The sequence below is a fragment of the Populus euphratica genome, unplaced genomic scaffold (assembly GCF_000495115.2).
Source record: "Populus euphratica unplaced genomic scaffold, PopEup_1.0 scaffold260.1, whole genome shotgun sequence".
Classification (NCBI taxonomy): Eukaryota; Viridiplantae; Streptophyta; class Magnoliopsida; order Malpighiales; family Salicaceae; genus Populus; species Populus euphratica.
Genome location: NW_011500142.1, coordinates 55,113 through 80,284, shown reverse-complemented (window position 1 = coordinate 80,284; position 25,172 = coordinate 55,113). Strand labels below are relative to the sequence as shown.

At 31.1% G+C, this 25,172-nt stretch overlaps 2 protein-coding genes across 5 annotated transcripts; both read left to right on the top strand.

Moving 5' to 3' along the window:
• The first annotated feature begins 1,876 nt into the window (after positions 1-1,876).
• Positions 1,877-6,597, top strand: LOC105110678 (UDP-Glycosyltransferase superfamily protein). 2 transcript variants are annotated; one of them, XM_011005783.1, is made up of 5 exons: positions 1,877-2,098; positions 2,182-3,030; positions 3,894-4,002; positions 5,176-5,311; positions 6,254-6,597. In XM_011005783.1, the coding sequence occupies exons 1-5, from the start codon at positions 1,995-1,997 to the stop codon at positions 6,271-6,273; spliced, it is 1,218 nt and encodes a 405-aa protein (XP_011004085.1). In that variant the 5' UTR covers positions 1,877-1,994; the 3' UTR covers positions 6,274-6,597. The 2 variants fall into 2 exon arrangements, with proteins under 2 accessions (XP_011004085.1, XP_011004084.1); XM_011005782.1 differs by having other exon boundaries at positions 6,259-6,596.
• A 13,764-nt stretch (positions 6,598-20,361) lies between these two features.
• On the top strand, positions 20,362-25,124 carry LOC105110676 (alpha/beta hydrolase family protein). Of its 3 annotated transcripts, XM_011005780.1 has the most exons (12): positions 20,362-20,716; positions 20,812-20,889; positions 21,265-21,364; positions 21,447-21,451; positions 21,482-21,572; positions 21,664-21,872; positions 22,011-22,113; positions 23,097-23,197; positions 23,292-23,466; positions 24,162-24,332; positions 24,439-24,542; positions 24,704-25,124. In XM_011005780.1, the coding sequence occupies exons 1-12, from the start codon at positions 20,426-20,428 to the stop codon at positions 24,758-24,760; spliced, it is 1,485 nt and encodes a 494-aa protein (XP_011004082.1). In that variant the 5' UTR covers positions 20,362-20,425; the 3' UTR covers positions 24,761-25,124. The 3 variants fall into 3 exon arrangements, with proteins under 3 accessions (XP_011004082.1, XP_011004083.1, XP_011004081.1); XM_011005779.1 differs by having other exon boundaries at positions 20,363-20,716; positions 21,447-21,572; XM_011005781.1 differs by lacking the exons at positions 21,447-21,451; positions 21,482-21,572.
• Positions 25,125-25,172: the final 48 nt, after the last annotated feature.

Here is a 25,172-nt window from a genome sequence, read left to right as displayed (position 1 = left end):
AACTTAGTATAAGAACAACAACCAAAAAAAAACTGCAATAGAAATTACAACATTATATCTAAATCTTAACTATTCCCTAGTAATGAAAACTTGTAAAACAACCACAAAGCAATCAAACTAAAATAAAAGTCAATCAAAAAATAAATAATAGAGAGAAAGTGACCTTTTTTTATAGGTAAACAAAAAAACTAAAAAAACTGATTAAACCAAAAAAACTAAAAAAAAAACCAAAAAAACAAATCATGAAAACAAACCGATTAAATCGATTAGAATATTTAAAAAACTAACCAGTTCGGTTCGGTTTCGATTCCATAAACCTGAAACCGAAAAACTAAACCGAACTTAAAAAAAGAGTCAAGTCAGAAAAAAAAACCAAGCCAAACCAAAACCAAACTCATTGGAAATTTGAAAAAAAATCCCCAAAAAATAATATAGTTTTTGTTTTTAATATAAAATAATTAAACCAAAACTATTCGGTTGGGTTTTGGTTTTTCTCTATTAGGTTGGGTAATCAAAACTTGCAAAACAACCACAAAGTAATCAAACTAAAATAAAAGCCAATCAGAAAATAAATAATAGAGAGAAAGTGACCTTTTTTTATGAGTGAGCAAAAAAACTGAAAAAACTGATTAAACCAAGAAAACCAGAAAAAATAACTAAAAAATCAAACAGTGAAAATCGAAAACAAAAAAGAGTCAAGTCGGAAAAAAAATCAAGTCAAACCGAAACCAAACCCATTAGAAATTAAAAAAACCCAAAAAATAATATAGTTTTATTTTTAATATAAAATAACTTTACCAAATCAAACCAAAACCGGTCGGTTGGGTTTTGGTTTTTGTTCTAGAATAATCGAACCGAATCAAAATCGATCGATTTGAACTGGTTTTGGTTTTAAAATAGAATCAATTTGATTATTTTTATAGATAAAAACTGAATCGAAATGAAAACAATTACCCCTAGTTTTTTTTTTCCTCTCTCTCTCTCACACACATGCATTTCATACATAGATTTCTAAGCCACAAAAATAACATCAAGAGCAACACCAAGCCTCCAGACAAGCCATAACATGGCAAATGCATAGAACTTGCAAGAGGAATGAAAAAAAAAATCTATCAATATCAACAAATAAAATAAATAAAGACAAATCAATTATATTTACTGTGAAAAAAAATCTAAAACTCATTGACTGGGATGGAAAAGGAGCATGTTTCAATTATATAGAAAGGAAAAGAGAAAAGAAAAAACAAAGATTGATCTACCTTTGAGAACAAAAGGAGCTTGCAAGGAGAGAGTTAAGAGAGGAGAACAAAAGGAGCTTGCAAGGAGAGAGTTAAAGAAAGGCGGCTCATGAATGATGTTTTGAGAAGAGACATAAATTTTTTATGGTTTATTTTTTTTTATTCTAGTTAGATATTTATAATATGAATTAATGTTGTTTAAACTATGTTGATTGGCCTGATTTAGTCAGTTTAAAACTTTAAAAATCAAACCAAATCATTTTATTTTATTTTATTTTCAGTTTAGTTTTTTAATTAATTTTTTTTATTTTTTTAATGTTTTTTTTTTCACTCATATAAGATACTGAAGATTTTTTATATATATAATTTAGAGTATTTAGATTAACTTAAATATATCATAATTAATTTCTAGATTTATTAAACACTTTACAATCTCAGTAAACAAATAAAACACTGCAATAATAACAAGCATACATGAAAATAATCAAACCCGAATATAAATAAACGAAACAAGTCTTCTCCCTGCAGGGCCACGACATTAACCGCATATACTGAAGATTTTAAAAAAAATAGAAAAGTTGTCAAGCTTTCAAAAGTAAACCATCTTGATTGGTCCTCGTTGTTCCTTGCCACTTGCCACTTCCCACTTAGTTACATACAAGGCCCAAGTCTTCTCTCAGGTACTCGGTCACCCACCTTCACATTTCAGTGCTACAAAACAAGAAAATCACTAATGCACCTTAGCTTCCTTCTCCAATGGCCACTATCCCTCATCACCACCTCCACCAACTTGCCTTTATGCCATCTTGCCCCTCCTCCTCCTCCTCCTCCTCTCTCCTCTCCTTCTCCACTAAACACAGGCAAGCACTAGTATTTCGCTTTCTACTGATATACAAGTTTGTTTCTTGTTTATTGGTTATAGTTATTGTTGTTGTCGTTTCAGGTCTTTCAAGATCTTATGCTGCCTATCAATAAAGGAATCAACAAATGATAACCAAATCACCCCACAAGAACCTAGCACCCCTACCAAGAACAACCTCAGGGTGGTGTTGGCAGCTGGTGGAACAGGTGGCCACATAATTCCAGCTGTTGCAATAGCTGATGAGCTCAGAGTATCAAACCCCAACGTTGAAATCCTCTTCATAGGAACTCCAAATAGCATGGAAAGCACTTCCATCCCTTCTGCAGGCTACCCCTTCACTTCCATCCCTCCAGTAAAACTTTTCAGGCCTCTCGTTTCCCTTGAAAATCTTTCCCTTCCCATCCATTTAATCCATTCAATAATCCATAGCTTTAATCTACTTAAACAATTTGATCCTCATGTTGTTATAGGCACAGGGGGGTATGTTTCTTTCCCTACTTGCCTTGCTGCTTTATTACAAAGAACCAAGATTGTTATTCATGAACAGAATTCTGTTCCGGGTATTGCAAATTATATTCTTTCATATTTTTCTCACTTAGTTTTTTTATCTTATAATTCAACAATTGAGTGTTTTCCGAAAAAGCATAACTGTGTGGTGACTGGGAATCCTGTGAGGCTGTCTTTGAGGCAGTTTGTTTCCAAGGCAGTGGCAAGGCTGGAGTTCTTTCCAATGGCTGGGGAGGAGGCTAAGGTCATTTTAGTGCTTGGAGGGTCTTTGGGGGCTAATGCTATTAACATTGCTTTGCTGAATGTTTATAGTCAAATGTTATTGGAGCATAAGGATTGGTATATTATATGGCAAACTGGTGTGGAGTCTTATAATGAGATGGAGAGCCTTGTAAGAAATCATTCAAACTTGGTTTTGAAGCCGTAAGTTCCTGTCATTCTTTCTATGAATGGGTTGATGGATTTAAATCTCTAAGATGTTGGTTCTCGTTTTTGCGATGATAATGTCTCACTGTTTTTTGTTATAGTTTTAAATTTTATAACAAAGGGCGTCTTTAGAAATTTTATGTTCTCAAATGGATATTCTTGTGCTTTTGCAATATCCAGTTGCAATGGGAAGGAACTTATTGTTTATTAGTAGTATGTTACCTGTTCTCAACTGATAAACCTACCTCCATGACCCAAATGAGCTGGCCTGTGCTTGTTGACCTTGTCTAACAGGAAAAAAAAAATTTAACTCGCCCAGTCCTGCTAAATTAAAGAAAGGAATCGCATAAACATAAAGAAAAGTTAGATAGGAAAAAGATGATGAGATAAATAAGTTGACTCCTGGCATGTTTCCCTGAACAAAATTGATGTCACTACAGCCCTCAAATTAGGAGAATTTGTGAATTAAAGTGCCTCAGCTATACTGAACCCAAAGGAGATTAAATAATGACTACGAGTCTCCTTATTTGAATGCATGCTTAATTTATGAGTCGTTCTTTCCTACTGTAAATCAATAGGCCCTTTTATCTGTTTCCTCGAAGTTCTAGTAGGTGTAAATATAGTTTATTCGCTTCAATTGGTCTGGAAGTTGTATTAATATGCTATTCTGTTATGATTTTTGTTGATAAATTTATATCATTGCTTCAAATTTTTCTGGTATCTGAATAAGCTTGTCAAATATGGATTCGACTATTATTCATCTATGAATCTCAGAGCACTGGTCTCATGTTGTGTTCTCAGTCAATTTATCATGTAGATTTGTGTTCTCTTGAATCTGATGTAGTTATGAAATTATACAGGTTCTTGCATTCAATGGATTTGGCATATGCTGCTGCAGACCTTATTGTTTCTAGAGCAGGTGCAATGACTTGCTCTGAGATCCTGGCCACTGGAAAATCTGCTATTCTGGTAAATAAAGAAATTCTTTCCTTTTCTTTTTTGAGGAAACTTTGGTGGAACAAGGCTTTAGTCTCTGCTTTAGTGAATAGTGTAATAGTTTGAAACTTTTCAAAATTGCTAGGTTCCGCAGCTTATCAAGACTGTGAGATATAGTAGAGCAGGTTACTTTGCTTAGCTATGGCCTCTATGAAACAAAATGGTTCTTTTCTGTTTTGAATTTACACTGATGAGCATTTGTTTTTCAAACTTTACATATTTGGATATGAGACGAATGAGTAGACATTCAATAAGGCAATAGCAAATTTTTCCAATCCTTACATTATCTGTTGCAGTGATACTGATATAAACCATAAGATGAAAACCATTGTCGGATAATAAACACATTTAATAATTGCGTTATTCTGAGAAATATATGCTTAACAACAATGATCTGTCAAACTAGGAGCTATGTTGGAGAAGACATGCAGACATGTGGTTTGGTATTCTGTCATAACTTTACAAGAATAACAGCCAGCAATTTCTAAACTCTTTAACAAACGGTTTAGCAGTTCACACGAGAAATGCAATATGTCCTCTGATTGTAGTCCTTGTCCTCTTTTCAACTAATTCTCTGTTTAATTTATGTTTCTTGTGTGTGATTGAATTAGTTAAATCTAGGGCCTTGCAACGGTTTATTCTGTTCATGTCTTCGAGAATCCAAAACCAGAAGCATTCTTCTCATTCAAAATGCATCCAGTTAAATGTACAGATACATGATTTTAAGAAATTAAAATGGATATCTGACATGGTTTTTAACAAATGATCTACAGACCCTAGTTATTTGATATAATTTCATCATGTAATTGAACAAGGTTCATGTTGTATAATAATGAGCAGCAGACAAAGACATGTTAACACAGCAACCTAAAGGTTAGAAAGAAGTGTGTGATGACAATTTAGTACGAAATTATGGACATTTATGATTTGAGGGGTTCGGTTTTGTTGTTTATATATGCTGAATTCCAGAATGTCTCCACGCGTACACTAATATGCAGCTATGTTGGCATTGCTTTCACCACTTGGTAGCATGTGCTACCAAATTCTCTATATATGACTCCTGATTCAATTGTCTGCACTCTGTGGCACCCTGAGTTTAATTTGTATCTCAAGAACTACGTATGAGAAGCATTTTCTTCCTTGTAGATACCATCACCAGATGTAGCAGAAGGACATCAGTTCAAAAATGCTTCTCTGATGGCAGATGTAGCAGGCACAAGGGTTATAACTGAAGATGAACTTGATTCTACAACTCTGGGAACTGCAATTGAAGAGATATTAGGTATATTTGATTTGTTGCTCTTAGTGATGATGTTGTATCAGTATATGCGAGTCCATAGTGTTATTTTACCATCCTACTCTAAAAAGCATTTTGCATAATTTAATAGCTGCATGCCGTCTTGTTTGTTTTTGTGTTTTTAAAGTATTTTTAAAAAAATTAAATTTTTTTATTTTTTTCTTTAAATTAATATTTTTTTTAGTATTTTCAGGTCATATTATCAAAAATAATTTTAAAAAAATAAAAAAATTATTTTGACGTATTTTTAAATAAAAAACATTTTAAAAATACTTAATCAAACTGTACCAGCATTTTGTGATGCAGTGGATTGACTGCTAATTTTCCTCCATTGCTTCCAAGTTGTTAGTTGTTGAGCCTTGTAATTTTTTATCACTAATAAATATATGAAAGACATTTGTTAGTTAGCTACAACGAATTTCATGTTCTTTGTATGTATGATTTCAGCATAATATATATATATATTTGAATCAGCCAGAATGATAGCAAGGGTAATTGTCTGCTCTTTCCTTGAGATTTTGATATATAACTTTAAAATATTCTTAAAGAAATGGCCCTGGTGGAGAAATCACTGAGCAACAAGATAATGGAGGCGCATTAAAACTATAAATGCCGGAAAACAACAAAAGTTTTTGGTATCAAGTAAGATCATCCGTTGGTGTGCAATAAACTTCAAACAGTTAACTGATAGATTCTTCGTGACTAGGTCTATTGATACAATGCAATTTCTCTCCGAGTTAGTGATTTCTTGAAATATGCTAACTGCATTGGCAAATAAGATGGATGTTACAAAATCATTTTATGTTTTCTTTCAATATTCTTCGAGCTCTTAGAAGCCAAGATCTCACTTGGCTGCTCTCGAAATTCTCGTATTGCTGAAGTTGATTTGCTCTTTTGTATTTAATGAGTTTGTCGTGTGGTTGCTAGTACAGGCGATGATGCTTTGAGAGCAGAGATGTCAGAAAGGGCCCTGAGAGCTGCAAAGCCTGATGCCTCTTCACAAATTGCACAACATATTCTTTCCTTGGTTGAATCATCAACCAAAAGGAAGTAGGACAAGTTTTAGTCGATGAAATGAAAGGAATTTTTTCGGCTGAATTATGATATCTTTCCGGAGCTCAGATTCGATACGAGTTGAGCACGCAGGATCATCCAATAATATGTTCGGTGTTTGATGTTTTTATGTTTGTCCTAATTAGGAGGATTTTGCAATTTAAGATTGAAATTCTAAGTTAACTAATTTAGAATAAACTAATTTAATTCTAAATTTATATTAAAGAGTTATATAAATATAATATGATTAAATATATTTTCAACAACTAAAAAAATAATTAAATAATTAAAACAATTTGAATACTTTTTATTTATTTACACAGTGATTCATATTTTAATTATATTTACTAATTCGAACTCTAGGATAATAGAATATTTTTTTGTTATTTTTAGTTTATAAAATTAAAATTGTAAATTTACTTATTATAAAAAAAATTACAAGCTTATTTGACTTTTGTTTAGAGTTATTGTCTATTATTTTATTATTTATAAACTATTGCCTACAATTACATGTCTATTTAATAAACAGAGTTTGAAAATTTTGTGACCTTTATTGAACTACAATGTAATTATTAATGTAATTATTGTTGTTTTGTTGAGTTGTTAAGTTGTTTTTCTTTTGATTGCCTTGCTTTTTTCTTTAAATAAAAAAAATTTAAAATAACTTTCAATAACTTTTGATAATTATCCACTTATTTTATTCAAGGTAATTATTCACTCATTTCTTGTTTTAAGGCTCTTGTATCATATAAATGTTTTATACCTTTCATTTATCATTCATAAATTCCGTTCAAGTGATAAAATCTGATCTACAATCAAATTTGATATTTTTTATCCATATTTTATAACTTTTCAATCAATATAACAATCACTGAAGCTAGAATGTTAATACTATTCATTTCTTTAGCTTTTGGCAACTATAAGTTCGATTTCAATAGCAAGAGACTTGATGAGATAGTTATTGCAATTAGAGTCATATATTTTTTAGATTATTATATATATATTTGATATACAAAGGTTTTTTTTTTTCATAATCTATTGCAATTAGAGTCATATATTTTTATTTATATTTTTGCTTCTGAAACTTTCAAGATTTTTTCAAATCAAATATTTCATTTAGAATCCATCACACATCATGTTTAACTTCGATCTCAGTAGCAAGAGATTTGATGAGATAGTTGTTGCAGTTAGGGTCATATATTTTTTAGATTATTATATGTATATTTGATATACAAAGGGTTTTTTTTTTCATAATCTAATGTTTTTATTTCTATTTTTGCTTATGAAACTTTCAAGATTTTTTCAAATCAAATATTTCATTTAGAATCCATCACACATCATGTTTAAGTTCGATCTCAGTAGCATGAGACTTGATGAGATAGTTGTTGCAATTAGAGTCATATATTTTTTAGATTATTATATATATGTTTGATATACAAAGGTTTTTTTTATATATAATCTAATGTTTTTATTTCTATTTTCGCTTCTGGAACTTTCAAGATTTTTTCAAATCAAATATTTCATTTAGAATCCATCACACATCATGTTTATGAGACCCTTAAGTTGACATATTTGCAAGCTGCTATACACCTCAAATATGCTTGCAACATTAATATTTCTCTATATTTATAATATTTTTTTATTTAAGTGTTTCCACTTTTAAAATTTTATCAACCAAGTGTTGAAATTTTATCTTATGTATTGGGTGACAACAATCCTACCTATCCAAGTTAAATTAAAATAAGAATTAAACAACAAAAATAATGATAACAATTTATTTGAATTTAAATAAAATAAGAATGAAAGATGATTTTTTTCCAAACAAAAGAAACTTAGATTAATTCTTTTTGTAAAAACCCAAATTAATAAAAAAAAATTGGAAATTTTTTTACATAAAGGATATTTTTCTAGAAATTGTTTTCATTTTTCATTTACAATACTAGAAAAATAGTAAATACAAACGAGCACATTGATGAAATATTTTTGTCGATAGATTACAATGAATTTTTCTGACTGAATATGCCTTTGCAGTATCTATTGGTAAACACCGACAAAAATATTTCATAATTAATACATATTTTTATCAATATTCTATATAGATTTGATATAAATAATGGTGATTTATTCATAGATGTATCCAAATTCACCTAAAACATTGCGTAAAATGAATTATTGTAATGGGGTTCAGGGTTTTATTAATTACACACTATCTAATCCGAGAAATATTAATGGAGGTGGTATTAGATGTCCATGTAAGAAGTGTAAAAATATTTTATATATTCCAGATGTTGTAACGATGCATTTTTTATAAAAAAAAATTCATTGAGAACCATATGTGTTCCTCACAAGATCATAGTAAAAAGGATAGTGGGGTCAATTTTTAGTTCTAGCAATTGCATGGAGTTGTAAATGACAATAATAATCCTTATAAGAATATAATTATGAATGTAATGAGAATGAATAAGGTTTATCTTGGTCAATATCTAATCATAGATGAAGAATTTAATGTAGACATGACCAAGTTTTTTATCTTTTAAAAGACTCTGACGAACTGTTACGGTGCACAAATCATAGTAAATTATTGGTTGTTCCACAAGTGTTCACTATTAAGTCAGATCATGGGTGAGTGAGGTTAGTTGTGACATAATTGTCAAATGGGCAAAAAAAATTTTACTTTAAAGGAATAGGTTGAAAGAGAACAGTTATGCTAAGAAGGAATAGGTTGAAAGAGAACAGTTATGCTACTAAATCTATAATGAAACCCCTCGGCCTATAATACTAGAAAATTGGCATGGGTTTAGAATTCTACATGTTATACCTTGAAAATACAGAGTTGATTGAGTGTAGAATATATGGGCATGCTTGTTGTATATCTAGAATTAGCAAGGGAAGGACACTTGTCTCATATAGAAAACTTAAATACTTCTCAATCACACATAGACTACAAAGGTTATTCATATAACAAAAAACTACTAAGCATATAGCATGGCATCATTTATATAATGTGGTGGATAGAGTAATGGTACACCCTTTCAATGGTGAAGCCTAAAACATTTTAATAAAGTGCAATCTTAGTCTTTAGTAGAATGTGCATTTTAAAGATATGTTGTAACTCAATTTTGGATTCACTCAGATTTTCTTGAATGTTATTTTATTTTATTATTCAAAAAAAAATCCAAAAAAAATTAAGAAAAAATTTTAAAATATATTTTTATCGGGTCAACCGCATCTTTCTATAAAAACAGATTCTACCAAGTCAATACGAGTTAAACCATATCGGCTAGGCTAAAAATGAGTTTCAAGTCAAAACCATCATTTTCGGTCAAAACTGAATCTACCAGGTCAATACGGTTCAAACCATGTCGACCAGGGTAAACAATAAGTTTTCAGGCCATTTCGGGTCAAAACCATCATTTTCGGTCAAAACTGAATCTACCAGGTCAATACGGTTCAAACCATGTCGACCAGGGTAAACAATAAGTTTTCAGGCCATTTCGGGTCAAAACCGTCATTTTCAATCAAAACCGAGTCCACTATGTCAATATAGGTCCAACCATGTTGACCGAGATAAAAAAAAAAAAAAAAGAACCATGTTGACCGAGATAAAAAAAAAAAAAAGAGTTTCAATCCATTTTGGGTCAAAACTGTTATTTTTTATCAAAAACCCGGTTCACCGAGTTGATACCCATAGAAAGTTTTTTAAGTGTTTCAACATAATTTTCAGTAATTAAAATTGATTTTTAGCGGTTGAAACGAGCTTTTTCTAATACTGATTTGAATTTTTAGTTTTACCCCTATAAATATTTATTATTATATATAATAAAACAAAATCAATAATACAAAATTTTTATCATATTAGGTAAAGCAATTGTGTCAATGGTAGGCAAGGTAGTTATAACAATGGAATTTTTCTTTAAAGCAGATCGTGCTACTGTTATGAGATTTTCATGTCCTCTCGTCATTAGTTATAAATATCCGATGAAAATTCGTCAGAAGAGGGAGGAAAAAAATATCTATTTAGGTTATTTTTACTTTTTCTTCGTGCGAGTAAGATATTGATTAAAAAAATAATTTAAAAAATATCAAAAATATCATAATCGTTAAATCCAATAATGTTTAGTTCTGGGCATTTGATTTAATATGATACAATAGGCTAACCACACTAGATTAAAACTCAAATCCATCTCAGCCCTTAAAATAATCTTCCCTTCTATCCTGTTGTACCACGTTATCTGGTGTACCAAGCACTTGGTGCACCGCGCCACACCAGATCAAAGATCAGCCATCCGGATCGTCCGATCAACTTGCAGATCAAGCCAGTCAGAGCCGAAGGATTAGTTCATCCGCAATCCAACAGTTCAAAACCTTCCACTGCACCAGTGTACCATGCTAAAGTTTACACCGTAGCAAAACCTTAGACTCTCTCTCCCGCTCACTAGCGATTCTCTCTCTTTCATCTGAACTCCCACCTCCGACCGTTTAAAGCCTTTGAATCACCACAAAAAGCTTAATCGCCTCCTATAAAGCAAAACCCAACGACTTTTCATCTCTCTCTCTCTGCCTTATCTAACCGGAAAAAGGTTGTGACTTCTTCGACCACCCGGAGTTTCAAACCGTCGATTCTCCTTCATCAGCCATCAAAGACCATATAAACCATCGTCATCAGAATCCTCTCCATCAGATCTACCAGAATCAACCATTCTTTGGCCGGAAAGCTTGCCAAAAAATTTCACTGCCTCCAACAGTGACTACGGGTGAGCTACACGCGCCACCAGGAGCATTTTCATAATTTTCTGAGAAATTCAAAGGTATTTCAATATTTACCTATACGGTGGCACTTAGGTAATTTTTTATGATTCCTAATGGTATTTTTCATATTTTTATATATAAGTATTTGTAAATTTTCTTGCATGTTGTAAACAAAAAAAATATAAAAAAATATAAAAGGAATAATGATGCGGGTCCAACACCCATCTTCTCATGTCACTATTTGTGGAATAATGATGCGGGTCCAACATCCATCTTCTCATGTCACTGTTTGTGGGTCCAAAGCCCAATTCTCAAGTATGGTTATACCAATTTCTCAACGATATCAAAATAATTTTTTTTATAAATGAATATTGTTTGTCGACACGTCTCTTTTTTTATAAAAGGATCGATGTCAAAAAATTTAAATACCAAATATGGATTATGTCTATTATTATTTTTTTTTTTTGGTAACTCAGATGTAACTCTCTTTTTTAGGGTTAAACATCAATATTTTAGACGAGTCTTCTATTTTTAGGGATTGATATCATTCACTTTTTTGACGTGTCTCCTATAAACATTGTTTGTCAACATGTCTCTTTTCTTTTTTTAGAAAAGGACCGATGTCAAAAAATTTAAATACCAAATATGGATTATGTCTATTATTTTTTTTTTTTGGTAACTCAGATGTAACTCTCTTTTTTAGGGTTAAACATCAATATTTTAGACGAGTCTTCTATTTTTAGGGATTGATATCATTCACTTTTTTGACGTGTCTCCTATAAACATTGTTTGTCAACATGTCTCTTTTCTTTATAGAAAAGGACATCAAAAAATTTAAATACCAAATATGGATTATGTCTATTATTTTTTTTTTTTTTGGTAACTCAGACGTAACTCTTCTTTTTAAGGTTAAATGTCAATATTTTAGACAAGTCTCCTATTTTTAGGGACTGATATCATTTTTTTTTTTTTACGTGTCTCCTACAAACATTGTTTGTCGACATGTCTCTTTTCTTTATAGAAAAGGACAGATGTTAAAATTTTAAATACAAAATATGGATTATATCCATTGTTTCTTTTTTGTAACTCAGACGTAACTCTCCTTTTAGGGTTAAACATCGACATTTTAAACGAGTCTCCTATTTTTAGCGACTAATGTCATTTTTTTGTCTCCTATTTTTAGGGACCAACATTAACCATCTTTAAAAAACAAATTGAAAATAAGCTCAAAATATAATAGCATTTGAATCAAATAAAAAAAACACACAAGTAAGGGTAACCTTTCTTTTGAAATGATGTTTTAAGGGTGATGTCTACCTTGCCTTAATCATAACTACCCCAGTACCTAAATCTCTGGGACCAGTGTCTAATTTGGGATTTTTCATTCCCTCAAATTACTAGATGGCCACTCTAATAAAATCTTCATTTCTCTCAATCGCCAAAAATTTTATTAGGATGACCCTTACTTATTCAATTATTGTCCTGATCAAATATTTCAAAGATGCATTTTCGACAATAAGGTAAGTAGTGTCATTAAATTTTGTCATTCTAAGATATGTGGAGCTCATTTCTAATCAAAAAAGACAACCACACTCTAATAAAATCTTCATTTCTCTCAATCGAGAAAAATCTTCTTTTTGTTCAATAAAAAAAAAAGAGTAGAGCCATCACCCGATGTTATGTAGCGACAAGATGCATTTCCGACAATAAGGTAAGTAGTGTCATTAAATTTTGTCATTCTAAGATATGTGGAGCTCATTTCTAGTCAAAATAGACAACCATGAAAATCTTACAAAATAGATTTTATTGGCCCACCATGTTCAATAACACATAGATTTTATTGGCCACCATGTTCAATAACACGCATGCATTCTACAAAACTTATGAAATTTATCAAAAAGTTGATACTAGTCAAAAAGTTTTGCTTTATAATTCTCAACTCCATTTATTTTCTAGGAAGCTAAGACCAAGATAGAGTGTTCCTTTTATTATAAAACATGTCTATCCATATGGAGCCTATGATATCGAAAATCCAAAGAATGACAATGTTTTCAAGTCTTTCTCCAATCCTGGTCAAATGACGGATAACGGTAATTCGTGACTCTTAAGTAGGTTCTTTCAGTTTCCCATAATAACTGATATCTATGTATATATTTGTTCAATTCCTTGTTCCTTCTCTTTTCTTTACACCTCTTTTCCATTTCTTATCTAAAAAATAGACACAACTCTTGAAAAATTAAAAAAGTATTTTTCCACTTTGCCTCATAATGCAATTATAAAAATTTACCGAGCTAGGTGTGTAAGATTGAGGTTATTAATGAACCATGGAATTTCTAAAAATATTCGCTGGCTTATTGAAGCAAAGGTCCAATTATCAAGTGAGTCTTCTAATTCTTTTATTTCATATATGTGTGGGACAGGTAAAAGTAATTTTGCAAAGAAACATCATGCAAAACGACTGAAAATCTGTCACTAATATGCCAAATGGACTTGTAATGCATAATGTTTTTCTTTAGGAATGATATTTATAAACCGCGAAGATAAAAATACAATTCACTAAGGATGGTTAAAGTAAAGAGTCTTTAGATAATCTTTTATTAACTCTTGAGACGCATTCTAGTGGAGATGTGCATCGTGCAATTTATAATTTATGGCCCCATTTTCATAAAGAACATGATTGATTTAGTCTTGGGAATCTGACTGAAAAGGATCATGTTTGTTAATTTTTAAGAAAACTAGATGGGAAGCTTATCCTCAACTCATAGAGAGTGTTTAAGTTGTTCTTGAATGTAAAATCAAGGGAAGATGTAAGTCATAATCACAATTACAATTTAAGCATTTATTTGTGAAATCTTATGCCTTTTTGTTTTATTAATAGCATATTGTTTTGTTTTGTTTTGTTTTGTTTTTATATTTGTTTAAGTATGTTTTAGGATTGTCAGTGTTTGGTTTAAGTGTGTTTTAGGATTGTCAGTGTTTCTTATTTCAAGTTATGTCTTTTATACTCTATCTTTCTACCTTAGAACATTGAGGACAATATCTCGTTTTAGTTGGGGGAAAAGGGTAGTGGTTGATATTATAAAAAAAAAATAACTCTGTTTTTTCTATTATTAAAATCATTTAACAAAATTGTTACTATGATGGTAAAGTAAGGAGGAATTTTATTGACTCTTGAGATGCATCTTGGTAAATATTTTTCAGTGGTTATTTGCAATATTCATAACAAGGTCTATCACATACTTCTCTTGAAATATTCAGGTTTACAAACTCTCGTATTATTATCAATTGATTCTGCTCATATACTTATTAAACAAGTATTCATAAACCTTCATTTTCACACACACACTTTAACATATGATTATGAATTGCATATTGGATTATTATATTATTTATATTCTTTTTTTTAAGGTAATAACTAAAAAAAAGGATAGTATATAATTTACCAAAAAAATAATAAATGTAATCAGGTAATAACTAAAAAAAAGGATAGTATATAATTTACCAAAAAAATATTAAATGTAATCAAATAAAAATGTAGATAAGTTTAGTTTCGTAGCCTCCCTAACCTAAGCAATTAAGCCTGAAAGGATGATTTAACACCTAATACCCTAAAGTCAATTGACTTGGGAGTTATTAGCCCTAAGGTTGTTACATGGGTTAAGGACAAAAGTTTAAAGGAATCAAACATTACACTATCTTCATATCAATATCTGCAACCCAAGTTACTAAGCTTATGGGTGTGTCTCAACACGTAAAACTGGTCTGGGAGTCATTAGCTGAAAGCTCATTATATGGGTTAAAAATGCATTGTATTATTTGTTTATGTATAAAAGAAAATAAATAATAATAATAATCCAAACCCAAAAAAGTTAACTTTAGAAAAACATTAGAACATAATATTGTTTTCTCCCAATAAAAGCCCCATCAGCTATGTTTTTATATATTGAATATATAAAAAGAAGGTTTATTAATATTTTGTTTAAAAAGTATAAAGCAGATATATAATTTTAATAAAAGTTTGTTTATTTGGATAGATTGATAGAAGTTGAATGATGAATGTCTTGGTTTGTAGAACTTACAAATTATTTTTTTATTTTAACATGTTAATTACTAGGGACTAGTAATAAACGGATTGCAGGGTGTGATTAGTACTTAAAAGTGCATTTTTATCAAGGTTTTATATCATTATTTTGCACTTGAAGTATCAATAACTCTTTAACTAGAGCATGTTTTATAATAACATATCTAATAAATATAAGATACATTTAATTTATGGTAAATGTTCATCTTAAATGCAGGCTTATCACATAAATAAAATGATTAATTAATGAATTTATCTACTAAAATTGAGAAAATAAAAAGAGACCCAAGTTTAAAAAAGAGATGTCGGTTTGATCCAAATTGCAACATTGTTCAGTCATTAGATCATATCTGGAGTTGTAGATCTTAGATTTTAATTTTGTTTATACGACTAGAAAGCTAAGACAAAGGCCTAAAACATTCATAGGAATGCGAGACTTAATTTTGTTATTTGTAAGTCCAAATCTTAGCAACAACGGAGAAATTTGAATCTATTCTGTAGTCCAGACACTGTTCAGTGTTTAGTCCAAATCTTGAGTTTTAGAAGTCCAAATAACCTTAATTTTTTTTTTGTTGGAAAGCTGAGACAATTTCCTAGAACTTTTATGGTCAAATCTATCCAAATTCCGATGTTAGCAATGATGTTTTGTTCAAATAAAAAGATAAGAATTGTCACCAAGTCAAAATGTGTCTATCCACTTAACAATTATTCAACAAATCAATAGTTCTCAATTTTGGCCTATAAAAGGAGGCATTTGCTATACTTTTAGGCATCTTAGTTTTCATATCAAGATCATATTCTCACTCTCTTTCTTTATATTTTTGTAATGTTTAAATTATACTTGCATTAATCTCTTGTTTATGCTTTATGCTTTTCATTTTCTTTTCTTTCCTTAGTTAACTTGTATTATTTATGTTTCTCTCTTTTATTGTGTTTAGTTAAGTTTATTATGTCAAGATGAAAATGGTATACTAATGGTGTAAGAATAACCATTGTATAAACTGAATATAGACTTTAATGTTTGATCCTAACATGTTTTGTATCTGTTATCATATTCACTTTTAATACTTTGTTAAATGGTTAAACTAGATTTATGTTGTATAACACTTGGTACAATAAATATTTGGCACTTTAATAACTCAACTGTATGATATAACAGATACATGTGTTATGAAAAGAACTTGATTTGTTGTTAACATAAGTTATAATCATAAATACCTGACAATATTTACAAGTATTTGCTTTAATCGAATAAAATAATTAATATAATCATGTTAACAAGGTGACATAATTAACTTAGCTAGACATAATGAAAGAAAGAAAAATAGATAAACAAAATAAGAACATAAAAGTTAACTAAGTAAAGGAAAGGAAATGAAAGGCATAAACTTAATATTAATGAAAACAAAGCATAAAAAATACAAAGAGAGAAAGGAAGAGCATGATCTTGATCTGAACACCAAGATGCCTAAATGCATGGCAAATGCCTCCTTTTATAGGCCAAAAATGGGAACTATTGATTTGATGACTAATTGATAAGTGGGTGACCAACTTTTGACTTGGTGACAATCCTTATCTTCTCTTGTCTGCCCAAAACGTCATTGATAACGTCAAAATTGGAGCCAGTTGTAAACATGAAAGTTGTAGGCAATTGTCTCAGCTTTCTTGTGTAAAAAATTCAGCTCATTTGGACTTCTAGAACTCCAGATATGGCCAAAATACCGAACAGTGCTCGGGCTGGAAGACAGATTCGGGCTTCTTTGTTGTTGCTACAATTTGGACTTGATAATGGCCTTTTTAGATCTTGGGCTCCATATGAAAGTTGTAGGCCTATGTCTTACCTTTCTATCCATATAAATTGGACCTAAATCTGAGATATATAGCTCTAGATATGACCCAATTACCGAACAGTGTTCCGGTTTGGATTGCACCGACATCTCTTTTCTAAGTTTGGCCATCTCTTTATCCTTGCAATTTAAGTTCTTCAAGTCATCAATCAATCCTTTCATTTATGTGATAGGCCTGCATTTAAAATGAATATTTACCACAAATTAAAGGTATCTTGTATTATTAGATATATTATTATAAAACATGCTTTAGTTAAGGAGTTATTGATACTTCAAGTGCAAAATGATGATATAAAATCATGATAAAAATACACTTTTAAGTACTAATCATATATGGTTTTCAGTTGAGTAATAAAAAGAGTTTATACTATATGTGTTTGAAATATCATCAGTAGATCATCTAACATTGATATTTATTTTTATCATTATTTAATCATTACATTAATCTTATATCTCAAAAACCCTCTTTAACTTCTTCTATTTCTTCTTCTTTTTATTATTATTCTTGTTGTTGTCTATAATTTATATAGTTAACCTCCCTGTAGTTCGACCCCGGTCTTCATAAATTATTTATTATTTCAATACTTTTATATTTAAAAAAAAAATCAATTTTTTGATTATTTCAGTTATCTACATCAATCCAAAATCATTAAATGCAAAAGGCATACAGTTCATCCTTCTGTGTGGAGTATGCATTATTGGTCTTTCCCCGGAAGCAATGCAAATTTGAAGCCATCACTAATATTTCAGCACGAGTTCCTTTCGAATTTCTCCATTAATATGTTCTGCAAGATTCCACGGAGCAAGGCCCAAACATATGGTGACTTGCGTAATGTTTTGATGAAGAGAATATTTCTCCATGCACTGTACTTTCGGATTAATACAAGATATGAGAGTTCAAATCCACCATTATCACTTCTTTCGAATGGGATTATAGTGATTCTGGAAGGGAAGGATACACTGATACTGCTAATGCCATCAGGTTAAAGTCTTACAATACTCTTGCAGGAAAGCTTGTTGCTCCTGAATCAAGAAACATGGAGGATGGATGTAAGAAAATGACAGAGACTATTGTATACAAGGAAGCATTTACAGAAACGTGAGAGCAATCAAGAAACTAGAATTTTCCAGTTTTGGAGTCGCATTCTCCCTACTCTTTCTTCTTTCTGCATCTTCTCGAGGTTTTCAGTGTTTTGTTTCATCAATTCGTTTTATAAGATAATCTGTTTCGTACTCCTGGTTAGCTGGGCAATGATTTTCTTCTCCCTTGTAAGACTTGCACCCATTTATCGTAATTAAGCTTGGTTGTCTCGATCATGGCAGCGTCTGTTCTTTTGTTGGGGGAGGATAAATCTGCTTGTCAAACTATGGTATATGCTTGTCACAATTGAGTCCTCCATACAAGGTTTAATTAACTTTCCTTGATATCTACATTAAGTTAATTTTTCATTTGGCCTAATATGGGACACTACTTCATGTTTATTTGTTTATTTGCTAAAAAATAGTTTTTATTTTTAAAAAAATAATTTTCTTTATTTGCTAAAAAATAGTTTTTATTTTTTAAAAAATAATTTTCATGAAAAATAAATTTATAGAATGTAGCTTATTTTTTTATATTTAATAGTGTTATAAAAAATAAATTAAAAAATAATTTTTAATTTTTAGCTATACTATAAAAAATAAGCTGTAAAACAATTTATAAATATTTTATTTTTTTTACAAGTTTATCTAATATATAAATTTATGACCACTTCCAGTATAACTGTATAAGGAAAAAAATATTATATTATATATTTATATATAACTTATTTTATAAAATATAAATATTTTAATATAATATGACAGACATATAATTTTATTAAATGTTTTTAAATAAATTTCAATTAAAATAAATTTTTTAAAATCGATAAAAAAAAGTTAAATTAATTAATACTATTAATTAAGAGTTAGATATTTAGATTTTTTTAAGTATAAAAATTTTGTATTTGTCAAATTGATAGATGTTATGTGTTAAAGACGATTAAAAAAAAGAAAAGCAAAATTAGGGAACCCATTAAGTGTAGATAACGGCAGGTTAAGTAAGAACAATCTCAATAATAACTTTTAATTGGCAGAGAACTTAACTAAGATTTTTTATTGTCACCTCTCAAATTTCATTTTCATCCATTAAACTTTTTAGATTTTTTATTATGTATAATATAAGATAATAAATCATCACTACTAAAATAATATTTGCTGAAATAATATTGGTTAGCACAATTAAATATTGAATAGAACGAATAGAAGATATGATAAAATCCAAAAACATAACTAATAATATTTATAAATAAATTTTTCAGCTCTATAATAAACAAATAATAAAATAAAAACTTGTACTAAAATAGCTTTTTAAATAAAAATATTTAAATTAAACAAAACAAAATCAATAGTCATTTTTACTTACCACATATATATATATATATATGTTATGGAAATTCTCATAAAATTCACTAAGTAAATTCCTAAAAAATATTAGGAGCACAAACAATTTCATTTAAAATATTGTTCTTTTTCATAATTAATCTATATTATTAATTATTTTTTTCATGAGATAAACTAAATAAAATCTAATATAAAAAAAACTTAAGAATGTAAAATCAAAGTTATATATTGTAAAAGTAAACCTCTTTAAAATTTTGTTAATTAATTAATAATTATATTATAAGATAAGACATGAAGCAGCCAAGCATTGTATGTGAACATGGAAATTACGCCGTAATCTGGTGGAAACACGTTGATTGTTATCTTTGTCCACCCACCCGCCACGTGTACAAGCCACGTCCCTTGCATTATCCATATATATAAAATGTCGAACAATAAAATCTTTTCTTCTCCCCGAGTTTGGGGGGCAGATCTAATCTTATCGCTGTCCAGCCACTTGCCACGTCATATACCACGTGTTATTGTTTTCATCAACGTTTTGATATGTCCAAACCGAAACCGGTGGATTTAGATTTAATGGTGGTTTTTAAAGTGTATTTTTTAATATATTAAAATAAAATTATTTATTATTTTAAAATTTATTGTTCATATTAATATATAAAATAATAGAAAAATATAATTTTAAATAGAAAAAAATGAATTTTAGTAAACTTTCGTTTGTAACAAACTCCCCAAACGGCGGCAAAATCTGTAAATACTATAGTCACAGGTGAGGGGACAGGAAAATATCTACTCCCAAAGGAAAAATATCAATATGGTCCAACTAGACCGTCATGGCATTACACCTCCACTATTATTATTATTATTATTATATAAATAAATGTAAAACACAAAACCTGGAAAACATATAGCAGTTTTTTATTATTTTTTTGACAAAATAACAATAAAATGGCAATGGCTGTTTTCCAACTGGATATCCGACCCGCCACCAGAATTGCCGGTGTCGCAACCCTCTATCACCTCAAGAACTCTGCTCCATCCGACCCGAGACCTAACATCTTACGGATCGGTTCATCAGCTAGGAATATAACAAGACCAGGAAATGGGTCGGCTGTGACGAAAAATGCAAAGAAGAACAACAAGAAGCCTGATACATGTACGGCAGATGAGCTCCACTATGTCACCGTTTCTAATTCTGAATGGAAACTCGCTCTATGGCGTTACTTACCCTGTCCAAAGGTATTGGTGTTGGCATTGGCTGCGGATGCATTTGTATTGTTCAACGAAAGAATTTTTTTTTTTTGAATTGTTTGATCATGTGTTTCGATTCATAGGCAAAGCCAAGGAACCATCCGCTGCTGCTGTTATCTGGGGTTGGAACTAATGCTATTGGATATGATCTCTCTCCTGAGGTGACCCCCTTTTTTCCGTTTTAGTTTTTGTTATTGTTCGTGCAGCTTTGCTCTTTCTTTTGTTTTTGTTAATGGGTTCACCTCTCCTTTTCTTTTACTTTTTAGAGATGTTAATATGGTATATATTCATGGAAAAAGTTGATGAGGATCAAACTCACTTGGGTTTCTTTTGAAAACTACTGGGTTGGAGTTGTTTTCTCAAATATGCAAATTACGGGGTTATGTGGACAACAATTTCTTGTGTGTTTTGTTATAAATATAAGAGGTAAAGGTTTATGCTTCCATTTGTCATCGGTTTTCAGCGGAGCATTTCTTTTGTCATTTGTTCTTCCCTGTTTTTTAAGTCTAGTGATGATGATGTGTGATTCTTTTCAGTCATCATTTGCTCGCTCAATGTCTAATCAAGGATTTGATACATGGACTCTTGAAGTTAGAGGAGCTGGTTTGAGTGCATTGGTGGGTGACCATGGGGAAGGTAAGCAACCTATTTATGCAATTGAAGCAGAGATGAATTTCACTAGGATTGTGTTCAATATTTAAGACGGTTTCTTGAGCAGATTCTGAGGTTTCTTCGGTTGAAGGGGAAATAACAGAAATTTTATCTAAATCCAAGAAATCACAATCAAAGTTGTCGGAAACTCTTGTGCGCTTATCTGAAAAGTTCTTGGGATACTTTGATGAAGGTTATTCAAAGAATATGTACTTTATATCCAGTGCTTTTATGTTCGATGCTTAATGATATGGGAGAATATTTACAAGTTCTGTTATAAGCAGGGAGAAACTCTATCATTGCATGCCAAATTAGGGATTTAAGTCAAAAGCTTGTGAATATTATTGAAGGCCAGCGATCAGTTGCACCACAGATTTTCGGCTTCTCTGAGAACTTTTCAACTGCACTAGAAAAATTCCTGAATCAAGTTGATCTCATTGAGAAGTATGATTGGGACTTTGATCACTACCTGAAAGATGATTTGCCAGCTGTGGTAATATGCAGTTCTTCAGTATAAATGATTTTACTGTTACTAAGTCTCTGACAACCATTGGAATGTCATTTCTAAAAATCCATACCACATTTGAAATATAAACTTTAAATACTCACAGGATGATTTTTTTAATCTTAGATTGGGTACATAAGGACTGAATGCAGACCAAAGGATGGCAAGTTGCTTGCAATCGGGCACTCCATGGGCGGTATTCTGCTATATGCACTGCTGTCACAATGCTGTAAGATCCCATACTCTTTCTTATATCTCTCCACTGACAATTGTGCACTGCATTGCTTTCATGCAGCGAGACAGTGTGCTCCTGTTTGTAACATCGACATAGATTTCTATAACATTTTGCTTGATTTTTATAATATTTTTGTTTCTTCATGATTATTTATCTTTTTCTTGCCATTTTGCTATTAGTATATTTCATAGAAGCAAGTTCAGAACTAACAAAGGGCGAGTAGTCCATCCACCTAAATGCTCATGAATATAATGGCTTGTTAAGAAAGTAGTTGCTCAAAGAGCATAATTGTTTGATACAAGGGCTTGTGGAAAAACCAGGATCAGCTCAAGGCTAGTGAAGAGTCGAAATAGGTGCTTGTGGTTAAGAAAATTTCTAACAGATCTACCTGTTGAATACTGTACGTTATATATGTTGTGGGTTATAAAGATCAAGCAAGTTCCTGAAATTTGACTTGTGATCACTATGTTATTAGCAATGTTTGGTATTTTGATTCTTGAAGAAAGGTGGACAGATCATAAAAAAGCTCAAGCATCTTTCTTAATATATAAATTCAATGCATGAAGGCTATAATTATCAAGTACACGTTTTACTTATGAGCCTGTGAAAGTCAATAAAGCTTGGCTAACCATTCTGGTTCTTATGTTACTGTTTTGCTGGAATGAGTTTGTAAGCAACATCGATGGATTAACCATGTGGTTTTTAGGTTACAGTTTTGCAGGAATGAGTATGTAAGTAACATTGAGGAATTATGCATGTAATTCCATGGCTTTTAACATTTTGTATTTGGCAACTCGGGATAATCTATTAAGTATAACTGCTTATTTACAATTTACAAAGTTCCAAACTGTCTTTGACATTGTACACGATGTTTAATTGAAGAGTGCTATGGTTTCTTGCAAATTGGTTTAAGGGGTGGTATCCTTAAGTGTGCAACAATCCTTTTCTTCTTTGCTCAAATGATGTTATATTTTAAGGTTTTCAAGGAATGGATTCGGGGTTGGCATCAGTCGTTACTTTGGGATCATCACTTGACTACACGTCTTCAAAATCATCACTCAAATTGCTTTTACCTGTGGTAAGTGAAATGACAGTCTATTTCTCTATTCTTGTTAAATGACTGGAAAAAAAAAAACATTGTGGATCTAATTTTTGTTCATCATGGTGCACAGGCAGACCCTGCAAAGGCAGCTAATGTTCCTGTTATTCCACTTGGAGCATTACTTTCTGCTGTTCACACTTTTGCATCTCGTCCTCCTTATGTATTGTCTTGGTTAAATCCTCAAATTTCTGCACCTGGCATGATGCATCCTGAGTTGCTTGAAAAACTTGTTTTGAACAACTTCTGTAAGTACAAGATGTAGTATGCTAACTTAATTGTTTTTGTATCAAAAGAGACAGCCAAGTTCTGTTTCTTCTATTAATCTGTCTGCAACCCCCAAGAAAGACATTCTGATCAATTCCCTGAATATAACTCATGGAACCACCATCACTCTCTTGATCTAATGCTGTGGAAACTTTTCTGTCTTTAACTGAAAAATCAGCAGTATGGCCGGTTGCAATAACCTTGCTAAATTTTCTAGCTTTTTCCCTTTCATCAATTCATTGTCATTCAGTTTTCCCAGTGCATATATTATTGGGGGGTAGACAATGGCCTAGTTTACCCCTTCTTTCTCTATTTATCAGTTTCATATACTTCATTTGCAAGTTAGAGCTGGATGCTGAGGCTTGCAGCTCCTTCATTCTATCTATATCTACTCAAATAATCCTTCAGTATAATCATCTGAGTTAATCACATCCTGTTTATCCACGTATGCCAGTTTGCAAATGATCTTAGCTAATTTATATTCTAAGGTCTTGGCCCTGATTCTTCTTCTTGTTAAATTGCTGTTAACGAGTTTGAGAATTTATGTATTTTTCTTAGCTTAAATAACTCCCTGTTTAATTTTAGGCCTTTGGTAATGTCAGTAGTGACCACCATTTCCACTTGTATCTCTTCCTCCATAGCACGTATGAGATAATCCAATCATAATAATCCACAGGCACAGTACCAGCAAAGCTTCTATTGCAGCTGACAACAGCATTTGAAGAAGGTGGATTACGAGACCGTAGTGGATCTTTCCTATACAAGGATCATCTAGGCAAAACTAATGTTCCTGTGTTAGCAATTGCAGGGGATCAAGATCTCATATGTCCTCCAGAAGCTGTATATGGTAGCTCATTATTTCATTTGGTTTACATGCACCTTCATTTGGCTTTAAATTTTGAAGTAATTCTCATACACGTTTCTTTCTGGCTATGACGATGTCAATGGATCAGAAACAGTAAAGGTCATTCCAAAGCATTTGGTTACTTACAGAGTTTTTGGAGAGCCAAGTGGTCCGCATTATGCTCACTATGATCTAGTGGGAGGAGGCCGTCTGGTACGAGTTAATCTTATACTTCTTTTTGGAGGTTCTGGTATTACCTGCTTTTTGAGAATGAATAAGAAGGTTATACGTATTATATCATATGACATTCCATGCTTGTATCTGTAAATCCTATGTCATGACGAGTGCTTAGCAGTTTTCTTCTTTTTCCACAGGCTGTAAATCAAGTGTATCCTTGCATAATCAATTTCCTCGTTCAACATGACATATAACTTAATTTCCGCATAACATTATTTAGATTCTTCCTACATGAAATCATCTATCCGATAAGCAAGAGGCAAGCTGATGAAGAATCTCCAGCAAGTCTCAACAAAATCAGAGGACATATTATAGCAGATAGTATACCTGAATTCAAGCTACTGTATCTGAATATCATATTTGTATATTTATAATTTACTTACAAGAAACAGCAGATGTGACCGCACGAACAATCGAGTGAACGTGCATGCTGAAAGGAAATATCTAAGAGGTGTGTTTTTATTTGTACAATTGCATGTTGTAGTTGTATACAGATAAGATGTGTAGGTGACTGGAATATAATGAAGAAATGCTAATAAATACCAACATATTATTTCTCTTTTTTGTGGGGTTTGTTATAGCTATTATGTTATAGCAAAAAAGGCA

Coding starts and splice junctions, on each gene's coding strand:
- LOC105110678 (XM_011005782.1), top strand. CDS start 1,995: ATGGCCACTATCCCTCATCACCACCTCCACCAACTTGCCTTTATGCCA. Junction 4,003..5,175: donor CTGGAAAATCTGCTATTCTG/GTAAATAAAGAA, acceptor TCTTCCTTGTAG/ATACCATCACCAGATGTAGC. Junction 5,312..6,258: donor TGCAATTGAAGAGATATTAG/GTATATTTGATT, acceptor TTGCTAGTACAG/GCGATGATGCTTTGAGAGCA.
- LOC105110676 (XM_011005779.1), top strand. CDS start 20,426: ATGGCAATGGCTGTTTTCCAACTGGATATCCGACCCGCCACCAGAATT. Junction 20,890..21,264: donor GATATGATCTCTCTCCTGAG/GTGACCCCCTTT, acceptor GATTCTTTTCAG/TCATCATTTGCTCGCTCAAT. Junction 22,114..23,096: donor TGCACTGCTGTCACAATGCT/GTAAGATCCCAT, acceptor TTATATTTTAAG/GTTTTCAAGGAATGGATTCG.